General features: G+C 31.4%; 3 protein-coding genes across 4 annotated transcripts in view; 2 read left to right on the forward strand and 1 right to left on the reverse strand.

The window, feature by feature from the left end:
• Positions 1–4,688, forward strand: LOC124424512 (heparan-alpha-glucosaminide N-acetyltransferase). The gene is made up of 11 exons (XM_046963672.1): positions 1–476; positions 1,486–1,626; positions 1,848–1,978; positions 2,110–2,225; positions 2,349–2,514; positions 2,593–2,797; positions 2,931–3,098; positions 3,194–3,315; positions 3,383–3,552; positions 3,640–3,924; positions 4,048–4,688. The coding sequence occupies exons 2-11, from the start codon at positions 1,510–1,512 to the stop codon at positions 4,227–4,229; spliced, it is 1,662 nt and encodes a 553-aa protein (XP_046819628.1). The 5' UTR covers positions 1–476; positions 1,486–1,509; the 3' UTR covers positions 4,230–4,688.
• The window catches only part of LOC124424508 (putative mediator of RNA polymerase II transcription subunit 26), a 19,882-nt gene continuing 3,075 nt past the window's right edge, over positions 4,282–21,088 (reverse strand). Inside the window, exons 2-12 of one of the 2 annotated variants that reach the window (XM_046963664.1) lie at positions 16,816–16,838; positions 16,117–16,199; positions 15,154–15,529; positions 14,125–14,615; positions 13,663–13,952; positions 13,294–13,475; positions 13,100–13,225; positions 12,753–12,809; positions 12,480–12,605; positions 6,567–9,250; positions 4,282–5,062 (exon numbers count right to left, since the gene is read on the reverse strand). In XM_046963664.1, the coding sequence (XP_046819620.1) occupies positions 6,708–9,250; positions 12,480–12,605; positions 12,753–12,809; positions 13,100–13,225; positions 13,294–13,475; positions 13,663–13,952; positions 14,125–14,615; positions 15,154–15,529; positions 16,117–16,199; positions 16,816–16,838 (4,297 nt within the window). In that variant the 3' untranslated portion in view covers positions 4,282–5,062; positions 6,567–6,707. Of the gene's footprint in view, positions 5,063–6,566; positions 9,251–12,479; positions 12,606–12,752; positions 12,810–13,099; positions 13,226–13,293; positions 13,476–13,662; positions 13,953–14,124; positions 14,616–15,153; positions 15,530–15,811; positions 16,075–16,116; positions 16,200–16,815; positions 16,839–21,088 lie in introns of those variants that run through there. The other variant, XM_046963665.1, reaches the window with a different exon arrangement.
• LOC124424510 overlaps positions 16,249–21,088 on the forward strand; it is a 17,850-nt gene continuing 13,010 nt past the window's right edge. Inside the window, exon 1 of the mRNA XM_046963670.1 lies at positions 16,249–16,281. The gene's annotated coding sequence lies outside the window, so the exon portion shown is untranslated. The remainder of the gene's footprint in view (positions 16,282–21,088) is intronic.

Here is a 21,088-nt window from a genome sequence, read left to right on the forward strand (position 1 = left end):
GCCAAATAACTTTTTTTTTTTTTTAATTGATGTAAGAGCGTACATACTTGTTAGAAAAATTTTCATACTAAATGCCAACGAAAAGGTCAACCAGAATATTCGCACGATCGAGTGGCGCTCCCGTGATTGGTGAAACTGCAGTAATGCATTCCAATATACTAAAGTCGTTCAGTCGCTTTAGTTACTTTCAACGAATCAGATCGTATTGTCGTGAAATGTGATAATATTTATATCGTTATAAACATTTGCGTACATACACATTTCATTGCACTTTTATCTACATACATATATATATACATATGTATATATAGATAAGTTGATATTAATAATAAAAAAAAAAAAAAAAAAAGAAAAGAAAATTAAAGAAATTTTTATATTTATAGTGAAGGTATTAAATATTATGACGAATAATTAAAAGTGAATATCGGCTTACTGACAAACATTGTTTTCTTAATGTATACAATATCTCAAAATAGGTAAGTTAATTTTTTATTATAAAATTTTTTTTTCAATTGAATAATGCACTTATGAAAATTATATTTGTATTGATATACATGAATATATAAAATAATATATATTTCATTAATTTTCATAGAATAATCATAAGGAAGATCATAGGAGGTATCATAGAAGATCATAAAAATATTATTATTATTTTATTCATTCGAAAATAATTATATCGATGACAATTACCTTGTCGTATTCTCAAATTAATTTCATATGTCGTATGTTTATCATCTTTTCAAATCAATCGTACATTCGATAATCGTTTTATTCGATAAATCCTAATCTCTGTTATAATAATCATATGTTCAGATAATAATAGAAAAGATACAAATTAAATGAGATTTTTTATTAAAAATATATTTATCAATTCATTTATTACAATTATATATTTAATCAAGCAAGAAGCTATTGTACGATTTAATTAAGATGCATCGTAAAAATATGCATCTTTTAAGCCGATTTATAAATCTGGGTTACAAGTACTTTCATGTTTATACGGTTTGTCTGCATCGGAATGTACGTTTTCTATTTACTCAGGAAAAGCCGGAATAACTTGAAACAGTTAAGAAGATTAAAGCGTTGATATAGTTTGCCTAATTAAGAACAGATACCGTAAAAGGATCAAGGATCTATTGATACATATTTATCCAGTGTAATATCGTTTCATTGAATTCGTCGTTGATCGATTCGTTCATAATGTAAAGATTACAAATATAAAATATGTAGTAATAGCCTGCGATATTTTCTGTTTAGTTTTTGATTAACTATCGTTTGACTACAATACGAAAAAAAAAAATATATATATATATATATCGGCGATACAGTATCTAAAATCTCGATGATAAGACTGCTATGTTCTGTTCCACTTTCTCTGTGCCGGTCAACAGAGATTCGTTATGTATATGTGTATATATATATATATATATATATATATATGTATGAAGTTTTACGGAATTACGAAAATATTTTTATTTTTAGCTGAAATATCGAATAAAAAGGAAAATGTTCGAACAGCCGTGTTTTTACAATGACTTAAAGTACGACGAAGCTTGTGTTAAATTAAGAAATGAAGATAAATCGAATGCATGGCTTTATGCACTTTCATCCGATTGCGTTTCGGTAGGTTTTAATTGAACAATTATTATTGATATAATTAATTAACGAACGAATCAATATTTTCAAATTATTCTTATTTGAATTTTATTCCTTATATTTTATTTTCATTTTTGTTTGGGTTTTTTACTTTTTTACTTTTTCATTTATTTATTTATTTATTTATTTATTTATTTATTTATTTATTTTTTTTTTTTTTCTATTAAATTCTCCTTTCTTATTTCTAGTGTCCGTACGGTCGAATATCTTCGATTTCAACCGCGAATTACAGCGTGAAATTTAATACTGCCAGATCTATGAAATGGGCGGTACTGAACGTCGATGGTTCTAACGAATATATATCTGCTAAAAATATCAGGTATTAAACACGTGTTTCTATAAATCTTGAAATGATACAAGATATAATTTTGTTCGGCCATTTTATACCTTCTTTTTTTTTTCCTTTCTTCTCTTTTATTTTTCTTTCTTCTCTTTTTCTTTTACTTTTAGTAAAGCGATATGCAAACTTTCTCCAAATTTAGGAGAATACGGCAGTTATGAATTATTAATTCGAAACGATAGTTGTTTCCTTAATACACTGATACGACCGACCAATTCTTACATCAGTGAGTTTTACTTTTTTCCTTTGATATATTTTGAAATTGTTAATTTTTATTTGTATATGTATATGTATATATAAAAAGAAAAAAAGAGAAAATTATATTAAGAAGATTTCTATTTTACCGTAGCTCTCCTCATTGTTTTCGGTATAATAATATGCTTTCTAATTGGGATATCATTGTCGCGACAAATATGGCAATTGATTCAAGAAAAATGTATGAAACAAGCCAATGATCAATTAGCTAACGATCCTACCAAGAAACGACGAGTGAAATCCATCGACACATTTAGGGGGTAATAATAAAGCTGTTTAATTAGAGAGATTTGAAATAAATTAAATTAATCATAATTATAATTTCGAATATCATATAGGATAAGCATTGTGTTTATGATATTTGTTAATAACGGTGCCGGAGGATATTATCTATTGGAGCACGCAACATGGAATGGTTTATTGATAGGAGATTTGGTCTTTCCGTGTTTCATGTGGATTATGGGAGTTTGTATTCCTATAGCAATATCCTCGCAATTATCACGTGGCGTTTTAAAATTAGAAATGTTTTTTGGAATTCTTAAGGTAAGATGGAATTAATACAAATTATAATAACGTGATTAGAATTTCTTTTGTTTCTATTTTTCTTTTCTTTTCTTTTCGTTTTTTTTTTTGTTTTTTTTTTTGTTTTTTTTTTTTTTTTTTTTCTTTTTAACAGAGAAGTATCTTACTATTTCTTATTGGCGTTGCATTAAACACTCTTGCCAGTATGCCGCAGTTGGAAAACATACGAATATTCGGTGTATTGCAAAGATTCGGTGTTGCTTATTTTGTAGTTGCTTTGATGTTTCTATTTCTAACACCGAGAAAACCTAAAAAAATTCAGGTGAGCTATATCGTGTAATATTGAAGAAATCTCTATGCATAAAATTTGAACGAATAATATGATTTATGCACGATTAATGATGCACTTCTTTCTAGAGTCTAATGCATCAACGATTAAAGGATATATCAATTTTATTGCCACAATGGATCATAGTTTTATGCATCGTCGTTGTTCATTGCTTGTTAACGTTCAAACTTTCTGTACCAGGTTGTCCCACGTATGTACGTATGATTTCGATCGATTTCAAATTATTATAGAAAATCAAATAAGTGACGTTATCACAGAGGCTATCTTGGTCCTGGTGGACGTCACGAAGATGGTAAATATTTTAATTGTACCGGTGGTGCTGCTGGATATATCGACGATCTGATCCTAACACCTAATCACGTTTTTCAAAATCTATTGATAATCACGATTTACGGATCTAAACCCTTCGATCCTGAGGGAATTTTAGGTAAATAAAGGATTAAAAAAAAAACAAAAAAAAAAAAAAAGAAATGGAAAGCTTACTCTTAAAAGAGATAACCTTTTATTATTTTAGGTTGCATGACAACAATATTCCAAGTATTTCTTGGAGTCCAGGCGGGAGAGATTTTATTGTGCTATAAGGATTGGAAGGACAGGGTCGTAAGGTGGCTCCTATGGGCAGTATTTTTAGCTATCGTAGGATTCCTTGCCCATGTTTACGTCATACCTGTTAATAAAAATTTATGGTCGTTATCATTTGCATTGGTAACGACCGCTTTTGCTCTTGGTCTTTTATCAGCTTGTTACTTACTAGTGGACGTTGCAAGAATATGGAGAGGTGGACCATTTCGAATACCTGGTAGGTAATTAAAGTAATTGAAAAAAAAAAAAAAAAAAAAAAAAAAATAAATAAATCACATTTTTCTCTTTCTTCTTTCTTTCTTCTTTTAATCAAATTTCTCTAACTTTTGATCGATTTTAGGAATGAACGCTCTACTTATGTACATCGGTCATCAGTTATGCTATCAAATCTTTCCATTTCATTGGCGTATCGGTAATATGCAAAGTCGTACTTTGGTATTGGTAGAAGCCATTTGGAGTGTTGTCCTATGGACAATCATAGCTTACATAATGCATCGTAAGCGAATGTACATTACATTGTGATCTAACGTTACTTTGTCAGAATATTTATTTGGATTTGGGATATAAATCGATCTTTTCGGCTTGATAAATAATTTATTTTACACGACTTACATTAAGTAACATAATGACAGTGTGCGTGAGGTAATCGTTATTACCAACGTATACTTTAATACGAATTTATATTAAGTACATTGTTTCTTTTATTGTATTTTTGTAAACTTTTTTTTTCACATTTTTTTCTTATTTTTAATTATTGATCATTATTATTATTATTATTATTATTATTATTATTATTATTATTATTATTATTATTATTATCATCATCATCATCATCATCATTGTCATCATCATCATCATTATTATTATTATTATTATTATTTTTTTTTTCTTTTTTTATTTTGTTATCAATCGCAAGAAACGATTAGTCCATCGTTTAATTTTTCGGGCACATTAAATAACGCGATACGTTTTCAACATAATTAGTAATATGACTAAACATGTAGCTCTTTTCTCAGATTCGTTTTATTTTTTTTTCGACACACCGTAGAATGATTTGATAACGAATCTATTAAGCGGAGAGATATGAAAGGAAAAAAAGGAACGTGGGTTATGTTTAGGCTTCCTTGTAAAGATAAAAAGAAAAAACGCCGCCATCAATATCGATATGTACGATACAGACGATTATATTAATATGTAAAGAAGATAAACAAAAAAAAAAAGAAAGAAAGAAAGACAGAAGAAAAGAAAAGGAAAGAAAGGAAAAGAGACAAAAAATAAAACACACTAATAACGCAGCAGCTTTCCTAAGTATCATAACACCGATATCTGCATTCAGTAATCGGTTGCATCGGGTCCTGCAAAATGAAAGACAAATATTAATGTCGGAATACGTAGGAAAAAGAAAAAAAAACACAAAAAAAGAAAAAGAAAAATGATCGATTGATTTATATTTTTATTCAATATTTCCTCGATAAAATACGTTAAATATTTCAAAACTAGCAAATGGAACAACGTGCAATTCTAATAAAATTGTATTCATATCATTTATTATTTTTAAATTCTACAAATACACACACACATATATATATATATTATTTATTTATTTACTTAATTATTTATTTACTATTTCAATAGATATGCTTCGATAAGATATAATTAAATAGCTATGTTCTCCTTTGTATTTTTCTTTTTTGTTCTCTCTTTTTACTATCCAATCGATTTTATCGAATGTTTTTTTAAACGATTCGCCAGCAAGCATCCTCTTGGTCCTCGATTACAACAAATTTCATTTACGTTAAACAAATAATATACACGAATGTAATAGCACTTTCTACGAATGGAACTGGTGCGATCGTTAGTAAAATTTACTCGTTTAGTAAACAATATAATCATGCAATACATTTATATATTATTCCGTTGTCATCGTAATTCGAAAAAAAAATATATATATATATATATATATATATATATATATATAATCGAAGCTGCTAAAGAATATAGAAATTCTCATTTGCGTTAGAACAGTTATGTGAGTGCATGCATGTGTCACCCAAAATATCCCGTAAACTAGTTATGGAAATGACACTCTGGTTGACACTCTGGAACCCGTTTGTCCAAGCTAGATATTATATTTTCAACGATCTTTATATATACATATACATACATACATACATACATATATATATATATATATATACACACGTATATATAGATGTATTTTTTATTTATATTTTCAAAAATTATATAGACCATAATGATTGACCGATTGGAAACGAAACGAGTGTTAGAAACTAACGATGAAATAAAAATAATGATATTTAAAGGTACGGCGTATATTTTACGTAAGATATGTATTATTTTTTTTTTATCATGAAACAGGACACAGGATTGATTAGGCGATACGAGGATATATTTTTCGTCGACGATAAACGAATACGTTTTATTGATAGATAAATTCAATAAAAAAAAAAAAAAAATGAAAAATATATCATTCACATTAACGTGTTGTCGCGTAATTCGTGGAGCACAAAAAAGAAAAAATACAAAAAAACAGGCTAGTAAAGATGAAAGATAAAAAGAGAGAAAAATATAGAGAAAGGAATAAGAGATAGAAGAAGAGAAAGAGAGATAGACGTAGAGTTAGGAAATGGAGACAAAAAGAGAGAGAGAGAGAGAGAGAGAGAGAGAGAGAAAGAAAAAGATAGGAATATAGAGAAAGGAATGAAATAGAAAAAGAGAAAGAGAGATAGACATAGGGTTAGGAAATGGAAACAAAAAGAGAGAGAGAGAGAGAAAGAGAAAGAGAGAGAGAGAGAGAGAGAGAAAGAGAAAGACGAGTATACGACAAACTATATGTACCGATAGAAAAAAAATCACATAGCCTGTAGCTCCCCGGGCATTAGTCGCCCAGTCGTTGCGAATTTCGAGAAAAGTTGCGCGAAGCTCGTTCCGTGGACCGGTTGCTCGCGGCCAAACACGGCCTCACTCTGCCCCGGGCCATCAGCAATGGTCGTTTTCGACGTAGGATAGGGGAAGGGTCGTTGGTGAAGATCTAACAACCGATGATGGGCCGCTCGATCCGTTCGTCTTGCATCCTTGTAAAGTCTGGGGAACGCTTTTGGTACTTTTGATGCGTGGACAAAGAACGTTGACCTTATACGTCCAATAAGGAATTTTACTTTCGAGTATTTTAAATGCCATAGACGGTAAAACTTCATGAGTTTGATCGTGATTATTATTAGCTTTTGGACTTTTCCATGCTTTGTAATATGGATCATCTTTTGAAATATTTCTATCCGGACGTTGCTGTTGACCATGTTGCCGATTGGAATCCAATTCGGATTCATTTAATTTTCTCCATGATTGTTCGCATATCGGTGAATACTCGGGCGATGTTAATCCGCTCGAATAGTTCGAACAATAATTCTCGTCGTAATTGAACGCGTGTGTATTCAATGGTAAACTAAGGTATTCTCTCTTCAACGGCGAAGAACCCAATTCACCATCGGCAACTTCCGTTGTATCTTCTGTCAAGATCGAATCGTCGTTGAGTAACCTGAAAAGACGCGAATGCGTTTGTGTTCTTTGATATTTTCTTAAATTCTTCGTAGACGTACACTCAGAATCTGTGTCCACTTCGGATATCATTCGGCTCATGTCCGACGTCACGCCGCTATCTTCGTCGTCTGTCTCCTCTCGGGAATTTTGTACGCTCAACAAATGTTTCGTTTCTTTGCCATTACGTTCGACTTCCAATTCGACGTAACTTTCATCTTCCTGTTGATTGATATCCTTGGTTGAATTTCCCTCTTCATCTACGATTTTACGATCATCCTTTTTTCCTTTTATTAAATTTCTCGAATTTTCTTTATCCTCGTCCCAAATACACTCGGACACTACAATTTCCGGTTCTATTATTTTATCATCGATATTTATCAGATCGTTTTTATCAATCGACACGGGACTCGATCGATCTTGATTATTTTTTACGATTTTTTCTTTTTGCCTTTCACCATCGAGCTTCCTTTTCTCCTTTCTAACGTGACTGGTAACGTCGACTTTCTTTGACCTAATCGTAAATTCTGTTTCAATGGATTCATCGCAATTCACTCTGTTAACTTTAGTAGGTACTTTTCTTAAGGTAAAATTAACGTGTGCCGTGTCTTCGGTTTTCTCGTTCATTAAAATCTTTTCAATTTCCTTCGTAGATTTCGCCATTGTACTTGGTCTCTTCAATGTAAAATCTACTGTGGTCTCTTCTTCCATTGATCGATGATTTTCTTCGAGACTCGAAGCTCGACTTTTTTCGGATTTTATTTTACTATCACCCACAATAACCGTGGTAACGTCTTCGTTGTTTTCAGATACAGAGAATTTAAATCTCAAAGGTAGACTAACGCTGACAGTAGTGTCAACCTCGTCGGGTGGATCGTCCGTAGCTTCACAAGGTATCTCGTTGTTCAACTTTACGCTATCCCTAATTTTCCTTGGACAGGGTATCTCAACTTCGACGTGTTCGGTATCCTCGTAAATAACACTCAATCTATGAGCAGGTATTACGGGATCGCTTTTCAACGATTCTAAACTATAATTCTCATTCTCCTCCTCTTCTTCGTCATCTTCATTTTGTGAATCGCAGCTAGAAATGGTATTCTCCGAACGTGTTTGACCATTAACAATCTCTGGAAGTTCTTTATCGTCGATCTTATCCAGTTGATCATTAATCTCAGATTTCCCATGTGGATTTAAACCCGTCGAGTAAGCTAAATAAGAATCCGAATCACTTTCAGATATCGTGTCGTTTGTAGTTGTGTCATTGTTCCTGCTCTTTGTCAACTTGCTAGAAGAGACAGAAGAAGAAGAAGAAGAAGAAGACGAAGAACTCTCCGAATCTGATTCGCTCGAGTCGCTACTGTCAACATACGTGTAATTTGGTACGGTAATCTTCGTTTTATCAAAGTGTCCAGGGATTCCCTTTGGTATGTTCCGTTCTTCTTCCTCCTCTACGATATTCAAGGTCGTAGTAAGACGATCGTTTGCCTTCTCGTTAATCGTTACCTTTGATACATCGTTCATATCTCGCCAATGTTCTTCAGTAAATACATTTTTATCGTTTGACGTTGAAATTGAATTTTCTTCGTTTATAGAATTAGAATTAGCTTCTTTACAGATTGTTTCTTTGACCTGCCGAATCGGTGGTTGACAATGTACCGCGTATTGCGGATAAATATTATTTTCTAGTTCGAAATTATCGCACGGTATGTAATTCTGATGATAAAACGGATAGAAAACGTATGCGTTTCCATCTTCGTAACGACGATAAACGTACGGATCGAATGGTATTTTCATCGGATTTGGATCATTCGGATTAGGAAGTGTGGGATATTGTATTGGATGATAATAACCCCACCAAACGTCTGGATTCCAATAAGGAGGAGGAGGTGGTGGTGCTGGACAACCAGGAATAAATACACCGTGCTGATTGCCCGGCACGTTATTCTCGGTTTGGCAGGTGTAATCTGCTTGACGATTTTCTTGCGTGGCTACAACAAACAGCACATTGCATTCAGACAAAAAAAATCAATCTCTACCCTCGCGACTTGTTTTTATTTTTTTATTTTTTATATATTTTGAACTTTCCTTTTTTCCTTTTTTCTTCGTTATTTTTTTTTTTCTTTTCCTTTTCATCACTTTCATTCCGTCGGTCGTTCGAGACGATGCTTTTTTATGCGTTATTATTTCATTTTTTTTTTCTTACTCCTGTTTTCTCTTTTTCTTTTTTTTTTTCTTTTTTTTTTTTTTTCTTATTCGTCGAAGGAGAATTCGACACGTCGAACATTCGTAAACGTCTTTCTATTTATGGCACAATTTAATTTAGGTATACATCTGTTACGTTTGTTTTGTTACTTTTTTTTTTTTTTCTTTTCTTATCATATAGGCTACAAAAAATATAATAAAGAAAATTTTCACATTCGGTTTTTAGATCATACAACATCAAAAGTTTACTTCAATTATAAAACTGTAATAATTGTTTCCGATCGAGTTATTAATAAAATTTTTTTTTTTTTTGTTCCAATCGATTTTATTCCAACCGAACAACTTTTACGATGTCTTGTTCGTGTATTTAGTAATTGAAATAGAACAAAAAAAAAAAAAAGATGGATATAAGAACAAAAAACAAAATAATATTATTCAAGATATAACCGAACACTCCTCTGTACGAATGTTCTGCGTGGAGGAGAAAAAAAAAAAAAAAAAGAAGAGAAACTTCCTCCTCCGACAACGCGCGAATCCATAAAAAGGGGGGTTTGGCAAAATGGATCGAGCATCTAGAAGGCAAAAAGGGATTTTAAGCAAGATGATAATCGATCGGATATCGATCGGACACATGAGATATGTGAAGACGAAAAAAAAAAAAATATATTGATCCTGTGTTCAAAGGAAACTATCGAAAATTTCGCCAATAATGAAAGATCACCAAGCAAATGATCGAACGGCCTCCTCTTGTCTTATTTCTTTTTTTTTTTTTTTTTTTTTCTTTTTCCTTTTCCTTTCCTTTTATAACTTTTTTCTTTTCATTTCTTTTCCTCTCATTTCTTTTTTCCTTTTTAATTGTTTACCATCGAACAACTAAGAGATACAGAGAAAAAGGTGAACGAGCGTATCTTTTTTTTTCTCTTTATTTTTTATTTTTTATTTTTTTTATTTTTTTTATTTTTTTTATTTTTTATTTTTTTTTTTTTGTCGAACTATTATCGTATTATCGAGAATAGTAAATAAATAAAACGGAGGGGGGGCGGGGTGGAAGAAGTATATCGGATTGAACGACAACAATGTGTCATGCTTTGGAATAACGTATAATAAAAAGAAGAAGAAAAAGAAGTGAAAGAAAGTACGAGGAAAAAATAAAAATGAAAAGTACAAAGTGAAAAGATAAATAAATAGAAAGAATGAAAAAAAGAAAGAAAGAAAGAAAGAAAGAAAGAATGAAAGAAAATATATTATAACAATCTCTCTTTTCTAAATGTGTATACGCACATGCAAGTGAGCACTATTATTTGTGCTATATTAAATCAATGAATATAACTGTACGATATATACATCATCTCAGGTAAGAGAGAGAAAAGGAGATAGATAGATAGAAAAAAAAGAGAGAGAGAGAGAGAGAGAGAGAGAGAGAGTAAGTGAGATAATAGATAGGAAGAGCGAAATAAACGTGAAGTTATTAATGTAAACATGCAACATTTCCGTTAAAGTGCCCAGTCCATTCGTAGCTCCGCCGTAACTCTTGCTATTAATTTTCTATAAACTATATACGTATCTAGAATAAGTACTTATGTGTACGTATATATATACATACATATATATATATATATATATATATATATATATATATATGTATGTATAAACGTCTATGATTCGTATACAACGAGGAGGAGGCAAAGAACGTATACGAAAATAAACTGGAGTGATTCAACCCGTTTTACGCGCCACGAATTTTCCGTATATATCAGTTACATATATATATATATATATATATGTACCTGACAAATACATATGTGTGTAATATGTGTACGAGTTCGTATGTGTATGATGTATGTATGCTCGTTAACGCATATCTTATGATACAAAATATCCCACGTTGGATGTATAGAAGAGATCGACTGCGAGGAGTGCGATCTGTTAGGATAGATCATATTGATCTTGGGTATGAAGAAAAAAAAAAAAAAAAAAAGAAAAAAAGAAAAAAAAATCATTTCTACGATCGTACATACGATCTACTATTTACCAATATATTTATAATACCATATTTTAATAATAATATAGTAAGTATATAATGAGTGAAATATATGTAAGTAGTGATCTTTGCATAAAGTGTAAAACAAAAAAAAAAAAAACAAAAAAAAAAAAAGAAAAACAAAAAGATAAGAAGAGAGATATCATTTTCAAGGATCAACATCCTATTTAATCGACGATAGAGTAACATCTACGATACGATATAGTAATCGAATCAATCAATGTAAGTCTAATTTATAAATTTTACGACGCTAAAGTTTCTTCTTTTGAATATTACAATTTTCTTTTCTTTTCTCTTTTTTCGTTGTTTCCTATCATTTAATATGATAATAATTTTTCTCACGTTAAATCTTTCGTTCGTCGAATTTCGAATTTTTCTTCTTCTTTTTTTCATTTTTTTGTCGAATGAAATTCGGCCGAATTGGAAATTCTCACGTGAATGAATGATCGAAGGAATTTTCGTTATTCCTGTGAACACAGGATTCGGGTATGTTCCAGCGACATTATGCATTATTATTATTATTATTATTATTACTATTATTATTACTATTATTATTATTATTATTATTATTATTATTATTATTATTACTATTATAACCATTATCATTATTATTATTATTATTATTATTATTATTATAATTATTTTAACAATTATTAATTAGAACGTTTCTTACAAGTTAGACGTCGCTTGTCGTGGAACATCGAAGGAAGATAAGAATCACAAGAAAGCTTTTGTTTGCAATGAATCAATTCATGAACAAATAGGTACGCGTAATGTCATCCCAATAATCTCCCATCCTCCCCCTCCCCTATTCCGTTTTCCCACATTTCTCAATGAGAGTGAATTATTTATTATTAGAATTTTTATACGATGTAAATTTTATACGCGAGACTAATTGTCATATATAGAAATATATTTATGAAAAATATATCATTGATAAAAATTCTATAATATCTAAGATTTATGTTACTTACCGACGTTCTCAGGTGCTGTCATAGCTTGCAATATTCTGAAGGATCGCGATGGTATCGCGCTGCCCATATATTTTTTTGGCTCGGGTACTTGTTGCTCGCTCGGTGGTAAATTTGATTGCACGTCCTCTGCAAATACGTTTTAATCATTATATAATTATATTTTATTTATTAAAATTACATACTTGTAAATTGAATATATATATATATATATATAAAGAAAGTATGGTATAGAACAAAAAAAGAGAAAGAAAAAGAACGAGAAGAAAGACGTACCAAAGGTTTTCGAGTTTCTATTTTGTTTTTTATTTGCGGCATTCTGTACTCGTGGCACTGTGGAAGAAATAAATCAACAATCATAAAGATTATTTAATTAATTTGTGATCAAAGATAATATTTATAGGATCGTTCGAAATGTATTAAAAAAATCGATTAGATTTCCAACGACAAATAAATTCAATGTTTGTTAAATAAATTATATTATTTTATAATTTATATAATATTTCTATTAAAATTTAAATATCACTTTCTTCGTTCAAGAAAAACATTATCATTATAGTTTTTAATTATTTTTACTTATAGAAAATGATATTATCGAGAAAGGATTATAGATTTTAACTTACTCGTAGCTGCCGCTGAGATCTCACCAGAGTCGGTCATGTTTTGTAAAAATCGAAAAGCACGCGATGGTATTGCTGCACCACGATATCTAGGATCTTCCTCTTGATGTAGATAATTATCACCGTCGACTGTAAATCGTTATAATTTATTCGTTAATTTTATCATTCAATTAAAAAGAAAATATCTAGATAAGTACCTTGTTCCTTGAATTTATTCATTAAGATCCTATCGTCCTCGGTAAGTTGTAATTTACGTAATTGTTCGGTATCAACGTCATTTGAGGAATCTGTATCGGTGATCTTTTGAAGAACACGGAAGGATCGAGATTGGAGTGGTCCTGGTTCTTGAACTGGCGTTTGACCTCTTTGTTGGACGATACTATGAAAATTTGATTTAATTTCTTACATTTATTTTTTTTTTTTTTTTTTTTTTTTTTTTTTTTTAATAGATTGCCTCTCAGAGATTACTACTAATTCATTTAATTCAAATCTAAGTTCATAAGAAGTTCGAGGCAATAATTTTACGTGTTCAAAATTTATATATCAGAATTGAATGTTAGATTTACATTTTTGCAGGGTCACCTCTCACGGGATTCATTCTAATATTAGATTGTTGAACATTGCTGACAGGTGTTACGTTCGTTCTCCTGTCATCACTTTCGACCATGACAGGGATGACGTAAGATGGTGTCTGTGGAGTTTGCGGAGAAGATGGTATATAGATCTGTGGTTGTTGAATTTGATTCTGAGGACTCGTTTGGCCCCATCGTTGTTGATGATGTACACTCGGTTGTGTCTTGAATTGATGATGCCCGGGTTCTTGTTTTACCGCAAACACCGATGGTCTATCTTCGATCTAAAAATGATTAGAACGTGATAATAATATTTACGATGATCATTTTAAACGAGAGATTATTAAATTTTCTTTTTTTCTTTTTTTGTTTTTTTTTCTTTAAATGTTCCAGATTTTTAACTTAAATCGATTTTATAATTTACTGGCACAAATCAATGGCAATTAGAAGACATACACGGATCGGTATGACTCGTTCTTGTTGCTGGACTTGCTGATTGATCATAGCTTGACGTTCTTGTTGTTGCTGAACGGTAGGACTAGACACTTGACGTTTCTGTTGATAAGGTGGACTTTGTGGTTGAGGTTGCCTTTGTTGCTGTTGTTGAGACGTTTGCTGTCTTTGCTGAGGTTGCTGCCATTGCGGTATCGTTTGTTGATTTTGCTCTAAGTTTTTCGCCGTAGCGTAGGTTGGCTGCGTGGACGGGCTATACTCGGGTGATGAGTTCGCGGTTTTATTGACGCTCGAACGTTTCGCCCACTCTGGTAATTCTTCCTGTTGCTTGTTCTTATTTTGTAACCAAGGCGTTGGTGCCTTCGCCAATGTCACTTGGGGAGTACCGGGACTCTCGGGTGTATTCGGTTGAACATTAGTAATCTGGATAGGAGTCACTTTTGTCTCCTCTTTGGCACCGATTTTGGTTGTCTGTTCCACTTGTCTATCTCCGGCTATTAAAGAAAAACATAAGTTTATTAATTTTTATTATTCTTTCTCTCTCTCTCTCTCTCTCTCTCTCTCTCTCTCTCTCTCTCTCTCTCTCTCTCTCTCTCTCTCTCTCTCTCTCTCTGTACTCGCAAACAAGTTAAAATTTTTCTTACTTATTTCATTATTTCTTATGAAATATTTTATAACTATATATTCGTACAAGTTAGAACTTATACGTTGTTCTGTACACATGTTTTATATATATACACACACACACACACACACAGATACACGTGTGTGTGTGTGTGTGTGTATGTATGTGTATATATATATATATATATATATATATATTCAAATTAATTATATAATATATTTATCAAATATAATTATTAGATAATTATGAATATCATATTGAAAGCTACAGATATGATAAAATTGATCAGATAATTTTTTATATTCTTATTTTAATTATATAAAAGATTTAATTATAATATGTTGATAGCCAATTTTCTTTTAATCGCCAATAAATTATCTTAAACTTGTTAGATTTGAACTCTTTACCATTTGAAGGCACTCTATTGAGAATCGGCACTTGCGGGTTTCTATTGACCGGAGGCTGAGGTGGAGCATTCACTGGGAAAACCGGAACGGCGACTTGCGGCTGAACAAAGAGACTCGCGCCAGTCGTTTGTTGCACTGGTTTCGATTCAAGGGCCGACTTCGGTGGCCCTTCTATGCCCTCGTCGTTCGCGTTCTTTGCTACTCTTCGAGCCATACGTGGACTTCGAATCTGAGAGAGATCTAGTTTACCGCCCATACCAGGCGTATAGGTGAAGGGTTTCTTGTCCTTCGTTAAAATTGCATTTTGAATGGCTATTGGTGGTTCGTAGACGGTGTCTGAATTGGCCGGTAATTGGGCCCTTTTCGTAGCCGATGCCTGTAAGAAGAACAAGAAAAAAAAAAAAAGAAAGAAAAGAAAAAAGAAACACATCACTGAATTTATCCAAATTAATAATCGATCTGGATCGTAAAAATAAGTAAACATATTGTTACATTCAATATATTCCAATGCTTCAAACGAAATAAAAAGTTTGAACAAAAGATGTAAATAAACGACGATAAAAATTCTTTTATATTTTTTAATTAAATCACTCCCGATATAATTATCGATAATAAAAATAAAGATATCGAACTAGTTATTCTATCTTTTAATTCTTACCATGTATCGGGTCATGATATTTTCTACCGATTTATCAGCTACGTATGTTACCTCGAAATGGTTAATTAGTGGAATTATCGGCCGTGAAAACTTTCATTTGTGTTCACATGTGTATTCATGTATTTATCTATGTATGTATGTATATATGTACGTACGTATGTATATATGTATGTATGTATGTATGTATGTATGTATGTATGTATGTGTACACTTAAATACGCACGATGGTATGAAAACACGTCGAGAAGCAACGCGATAAGGCTTGCGACTGAGAAAGGAAGTCGAACCGACGGAATATGCCTTACCTCGGCAGTACTGATCTTCATACTTGGCATTTGACCGGGCACTGGTGGCGGTGGTGGGGGTGGTGGAGGCGCGGCACAAAATCCTGTAAATGATTCGTAATTTGCAGGAACGTTAATGAGTTAATAATAAGGGATCGTTCGTCCTAATGGAAGTTAATGTTACAGGTATGTAAGTTGATTGTTAGTTGACTTTAGCTTTACTACGTTATTACTTCCATTATAGAATATATATATATATAAATTTAATATTGTACAAATCGATGGGTGAGTAATCAATTTAAGAAGAAGATATTAATAACAAATCAATTACTTAGAAATCGATGATACCGATGACTGAGTTAATAAAAATTTGTTATACACGTTAAGTTTGAAAATTATCATTATAAATAATATGAAGGAAATGTATATTTTTTATTTTTTTTTTTTTTTATTTTTATTTTTTTTTTTTTTTTCTTTTTTCCTCGCATATCAATAATGAAAATTCTCGAACACAAATATGTAATTTTCGATTATGTATATAAAACTCTGCGAATAATATTGACTTTATCGATTGATGGACGTGCATATTGACTTGAATGAAAAAAATATTTTTGAAGAAGGGATTCTAAGAGAAATAAAAAGAAAAAAAAAAAAAAACAAAAAAGAGAAAAAAAAAAGAAAAAAGAGATCGTCGAATGAAAATTTTTTTATGTAACGTACCTGATATCCCGGCTTCCGAGCTCCTGAAAAAGAAAGAAAAGAAAAGAAAAGAAAAGATTGGTCGTGAAGAAAGAATATATTAAAATCGATATGTCAACGAGATAGAATCGAGCATTCGCTCGTAAAATTTAAGCAAAGCCTTGCAAAAATATACGCCCAAAAGTTTACTCCTCGTCCCCTCCACTCCTCCTCCTCCTCCTCCCCCTCCTCCTTCTCCTTCTCCACCTCTTCTGTCTTTCAAATCGTTCTAGACATTCCAATGTTATCTATGGCATGCAGTCGCACGAAAGATGAATCACCTTTCACGTATTCATATTTCACTTTACGCGTATATTCGTAACGATCGGATGCACTCGTCAATGAAATTTAATTGTTAGTTTCATCGATAATGAGCACGTTTTAATGTTCTTCATAAGAATCATTATTGACAAAGTCGAATATTTTCTTTTCTTACTTTTTTTTCTTCTCCCTTTCTTTTGTCTAATTAGAATTTTCTTTTGTTTAACGAGTCTCATTAATTTATCATCGTTAATAAATTTTAGTCAGATTTTGTCAATTAAAATGAGTCGACATTAATTGTAACATTATAAATTGTTTTACATGTAATTTTTTCAAAGAATTTTATTATTAAACATTTACGAATCGTTTCGAAGGCAAACAAAGAACGAATTGTTTCGTATGTTGTTGAAAAAGAAAAAAAAATAAATAAATAAGTAAAAGGAAAGAAAAAAGAAAAAAAGAAAAAAAAAAGAAAGTTATGAAAGACATTACGTGGATGTAGATGATTCAGAAAATAAAAAAAATTGATTAGGCAATAAACGTATGCGTTGAAGGTCTGATTTAAAAAGTCGAACGAATGGACGACGATCTTGAAACCGCAAAATCGTTTCTTCGAAAGTAAATGTATATAAAGAAAGGCCGAAGAATGTATAAATTTTGAACGTCAATCGCGACAAAGGAAAGAGATTTAGTTAACTTAGGACGAACAAAACGTAAAGAGCAATGATGTCAGCGTATCCTTCGATGTTGATAAAAATCTTTAGTAGAATCAGCACAAGTGGTAGTTCGTTCAAACGATTAAATCATTCCTCTAAATATGTTGCACTGTGCACTTGACTTTTATTCGTTTAAAAAGAGACGCAAAACTTGAGTTATCTTTACGAGACTTATACATACATACATACATACATACATACATATACATACATATACATATACACATATATACATATACATATATATATATATATATATATATGTATCTATATATGACTGATCAATATGTGAAGACAGTGAAGAGTAGAAGAGTAACGAGTCTTTTAAAAGAGTCGAATGATCTTTGTCATAAACGATTGAAAAGAAAATAATATAATATACGGGAACATTCAAGAGAAAGAAAAAGAAAGAGAGAGAGAGAGAGAGAGAGAGAGCACAAGTTAGCTAACTGATATATGTTAGAAACTAAACGAATATTGCTAGAGCTAAAAATAGCGACAAATCACAGACACAACGTCTCTAATCGTTATTCGCGAACGGACATACGAACGAACGAACGAACGTAATGTATTTTAAAAATCATCGATTGTTTATACATTTGTCGTTGGTTTTGATGTTAAGCGACGTTCATGTTAAAAAGATTAAAGAAAACGATATTAGACATCGTGATAGCTAGATATATATTTCCGTGTCGATAAAAATATACACTTTTAATCATGGACCAGTTTGGACGCACCTGTTGACGCACACTACACTAAAAGTTCGTATAACGATGCTCTTTAATGTAATACATCGAAAGGAGAGGAAACATTGAAAGATTTCCGATTGAAATTTTTCTAATATTATATTAGGTAGATGAAATATAATAAGATAAAGAGAGAAAAAGATGAAGGAAAAGAGCAAAAAATGAGAGGAAATAAGAGAGAGAGAGAGAGAGAGAGAGAGAGAGAGAGAGAGAGAGAAATAACACGTTTGCGTTTAGACTTTAATGAACTAACCCAGATATCTCAAGTTTGTCGTTTGACTCAAGAACGACTATATACGATTCTATAAGAGCAAAATGAATTCCATTTATGGAAGTTTCACGTTAAAGCGAATTGCAAGGTCGACCTCTCGAGAACGCTCGTCATTTTCAAGTATCCTCTTTCTCTTTCTCTTTTTCTCACTCTCTCTCATTCTCTCTCTCTCTCTCTCTCTCTCTCACTCTCTTTCTCTTTAACACTTCTCCAATTTATATGAAAGTAATCTTCATTTGGCCGATGGAAGAAACTCATATCGCTACGTACCTAACTCGCTTTTACCGAGTTCAAGATACTCTTATGTAAATTTAGCCGCTGATTTAACCGACACCCCGCCATGCTTTCGTTCGTTCGTTCGTACGAGCGAACTAGCTTACGGCGGGATTACGTTCTATTCGCAGATAAAACGAGCGAATTGATTTATCTCATTCATAAATATATATATATATATATATATATATATATATATATATATATATATATAGGTGTATATGTATATGTATATATAATCTATTGGAAATTCATGAAAAAAGGAAAAATAGATTTTTATCGTAGATAAATTTTTAATCGATCGTAAAAAATGAGTTTACGTTAATCGAACGTTCGAGCCATGATAAAGGATAAAATTAGGAAATATAAAGTCGTAAAATCACATAAAAACAAAAGAAGGGAAAGGAAGAAAAAAGAAAAAAGAAAAAAAAATAATAATAATAAAAAAGGAAAATAAAATTAATTATAATTAGTGAGAATCAGAGAAGATCTGATCAGATAGAATTTTCTCTTTGATATTCGAGGATTTTTGATTGATTGATTGATTGATTGATTGATTGATTGATCGATCGATCGATCGATCGATCGATTGATTTTTAAAATACAGATAACTCGAGTGAAAAGTGTTATTTTAATGTAATTCTCGTTATTAACAGTTTTATCGGTGTATCGATAATAGTAAGGTGATCGACCTCTGTAAAGGATCATAATCAAATTAGAATACTACTTTTGTTACTATGGACTTATCGATGATTTTCAAAAAGTAAGAAAAGAAAAATACAAGAAAAGAAAAGAAAAGTGACGAGATAAAGTTTCGCAAGATTTCTCGTGGTTGTATTATTTCTTCGTACGAAAAGCGAAACTTTTAATAATAGAATATTCGGGAAGAATCTACGAAACAGCGACGCTTTTATTTTGGCACGGCCATTGTGACACGTGGCGGTGCTCATTTTATACCCTCGTCTATTCCGCAGGTGCTTCAAATAGTCGCGGAGTCGATTTCCGTGGAATATTTGGCCGAGAATTAGAGACTAGATCACTTTACTCATCGTTGTTTATTACTCACGTTCGTTGTAACATTTAAGAAAGTAAACATGCGCTCTTCTATGCACTTACATAATTATATTTAATAATTAACATTGGATATTTATAATCGTGATTTATCTTAATATAAAAATTTCTATGTAATATATTCGATTCGATGAAAAATTTTGGAATATTTTGATAAATGTATAAAAATAAAAGGAAAAACAAAAGATAAAAGAAAGGAGAAAATTATGAGAAGACAATTTTAATAAAACGCATCCTTTTCGAATGTTATAATAATTATAAAATGAACGAGTAAATGAAAGATCGTAGATATTTCGATTAATTATTTATGATAAAGATAAATAAGAATAAGAAGAATACATTTTTTTTATAGAGACGTGGAACGAGTGGAAATGGAAAATAGTTAGAAATTAGAGAATCGAGTATGATCGTGATCGGCAAGTAAATGGGAAATTTTCTTAGAAAAGCTTGGTCATGGCGAATCGAATGTGCGATGCCGCGAAGCTCGGAACCCAGCCAACAGAGTCTATAGCATAGAAATGTATTTAGGTAGATACGCCAAGCACGGTTTAATTTTAGAGCGGGTTGACCTGCGCGGCGAAGCGCCGTATAAAATGCTTCCGATTATTTTATTTTTAGGATTTCGTATGCCGTGGTTTTTCCGTACTGTGAAAAAGGGAAATCACGAAATGAATAAAATCGAATAAATCGATTAATTGAACATATAGACAAAAGAGTAAAGCAATCGGATATAGATAAATTAACGATGAAGATGAGTTAAAATTATTTTTACACGAATATCATTTCCTTCTTCTGTAATTATTGAAACTTGAGAATATATTTAAGGATTAATGATTTAAGAGATATCTACGAGAACGAATAATTATTCTATTTGTTAAATAAAATAAAATTTCTTTTAATGGGAATATGATCATCGA

Source organism: Vespa crabro, chromosome 5 (genome assembly GCF_910589235.1).
Source record: "Vespa crabro chromosome 5, iyVesCrab1.2, whole genome shotgun sequence".
NCBI lineage: Eukaryota > Metazoa > Arthropoda > Insecta > Hymenoptera > Vespidae > Vespa > Vespa crabro.

What these genes read in the sequence shown, in the direction of transcription:
- LOC124424512 (XM_046963672.1), top strand. Translation starts at nt 1,510, where the DNA reads ATGTTCGAACAGCCGTGTTTTTACAATGACTTAAAGTACGACGAAGCT. An exon ending in ATATCTGCTAAAAATATCAG is followed by an intron (nt 1,979 to 2,109) that starts GTATTAAACACG and finishes TTTTACTTTTAG; the next exon opens with TAAAGCGATATGCAAACTTT. An exon ending in CGATCCTGAGGGAATTTTAG is followed by an intron (nt 3,553 to 3,639) that starts GTAAATAAAGGA and finishes TTATTATTTTAG; the next exon opens with GTTGCATGACAACAATATTC.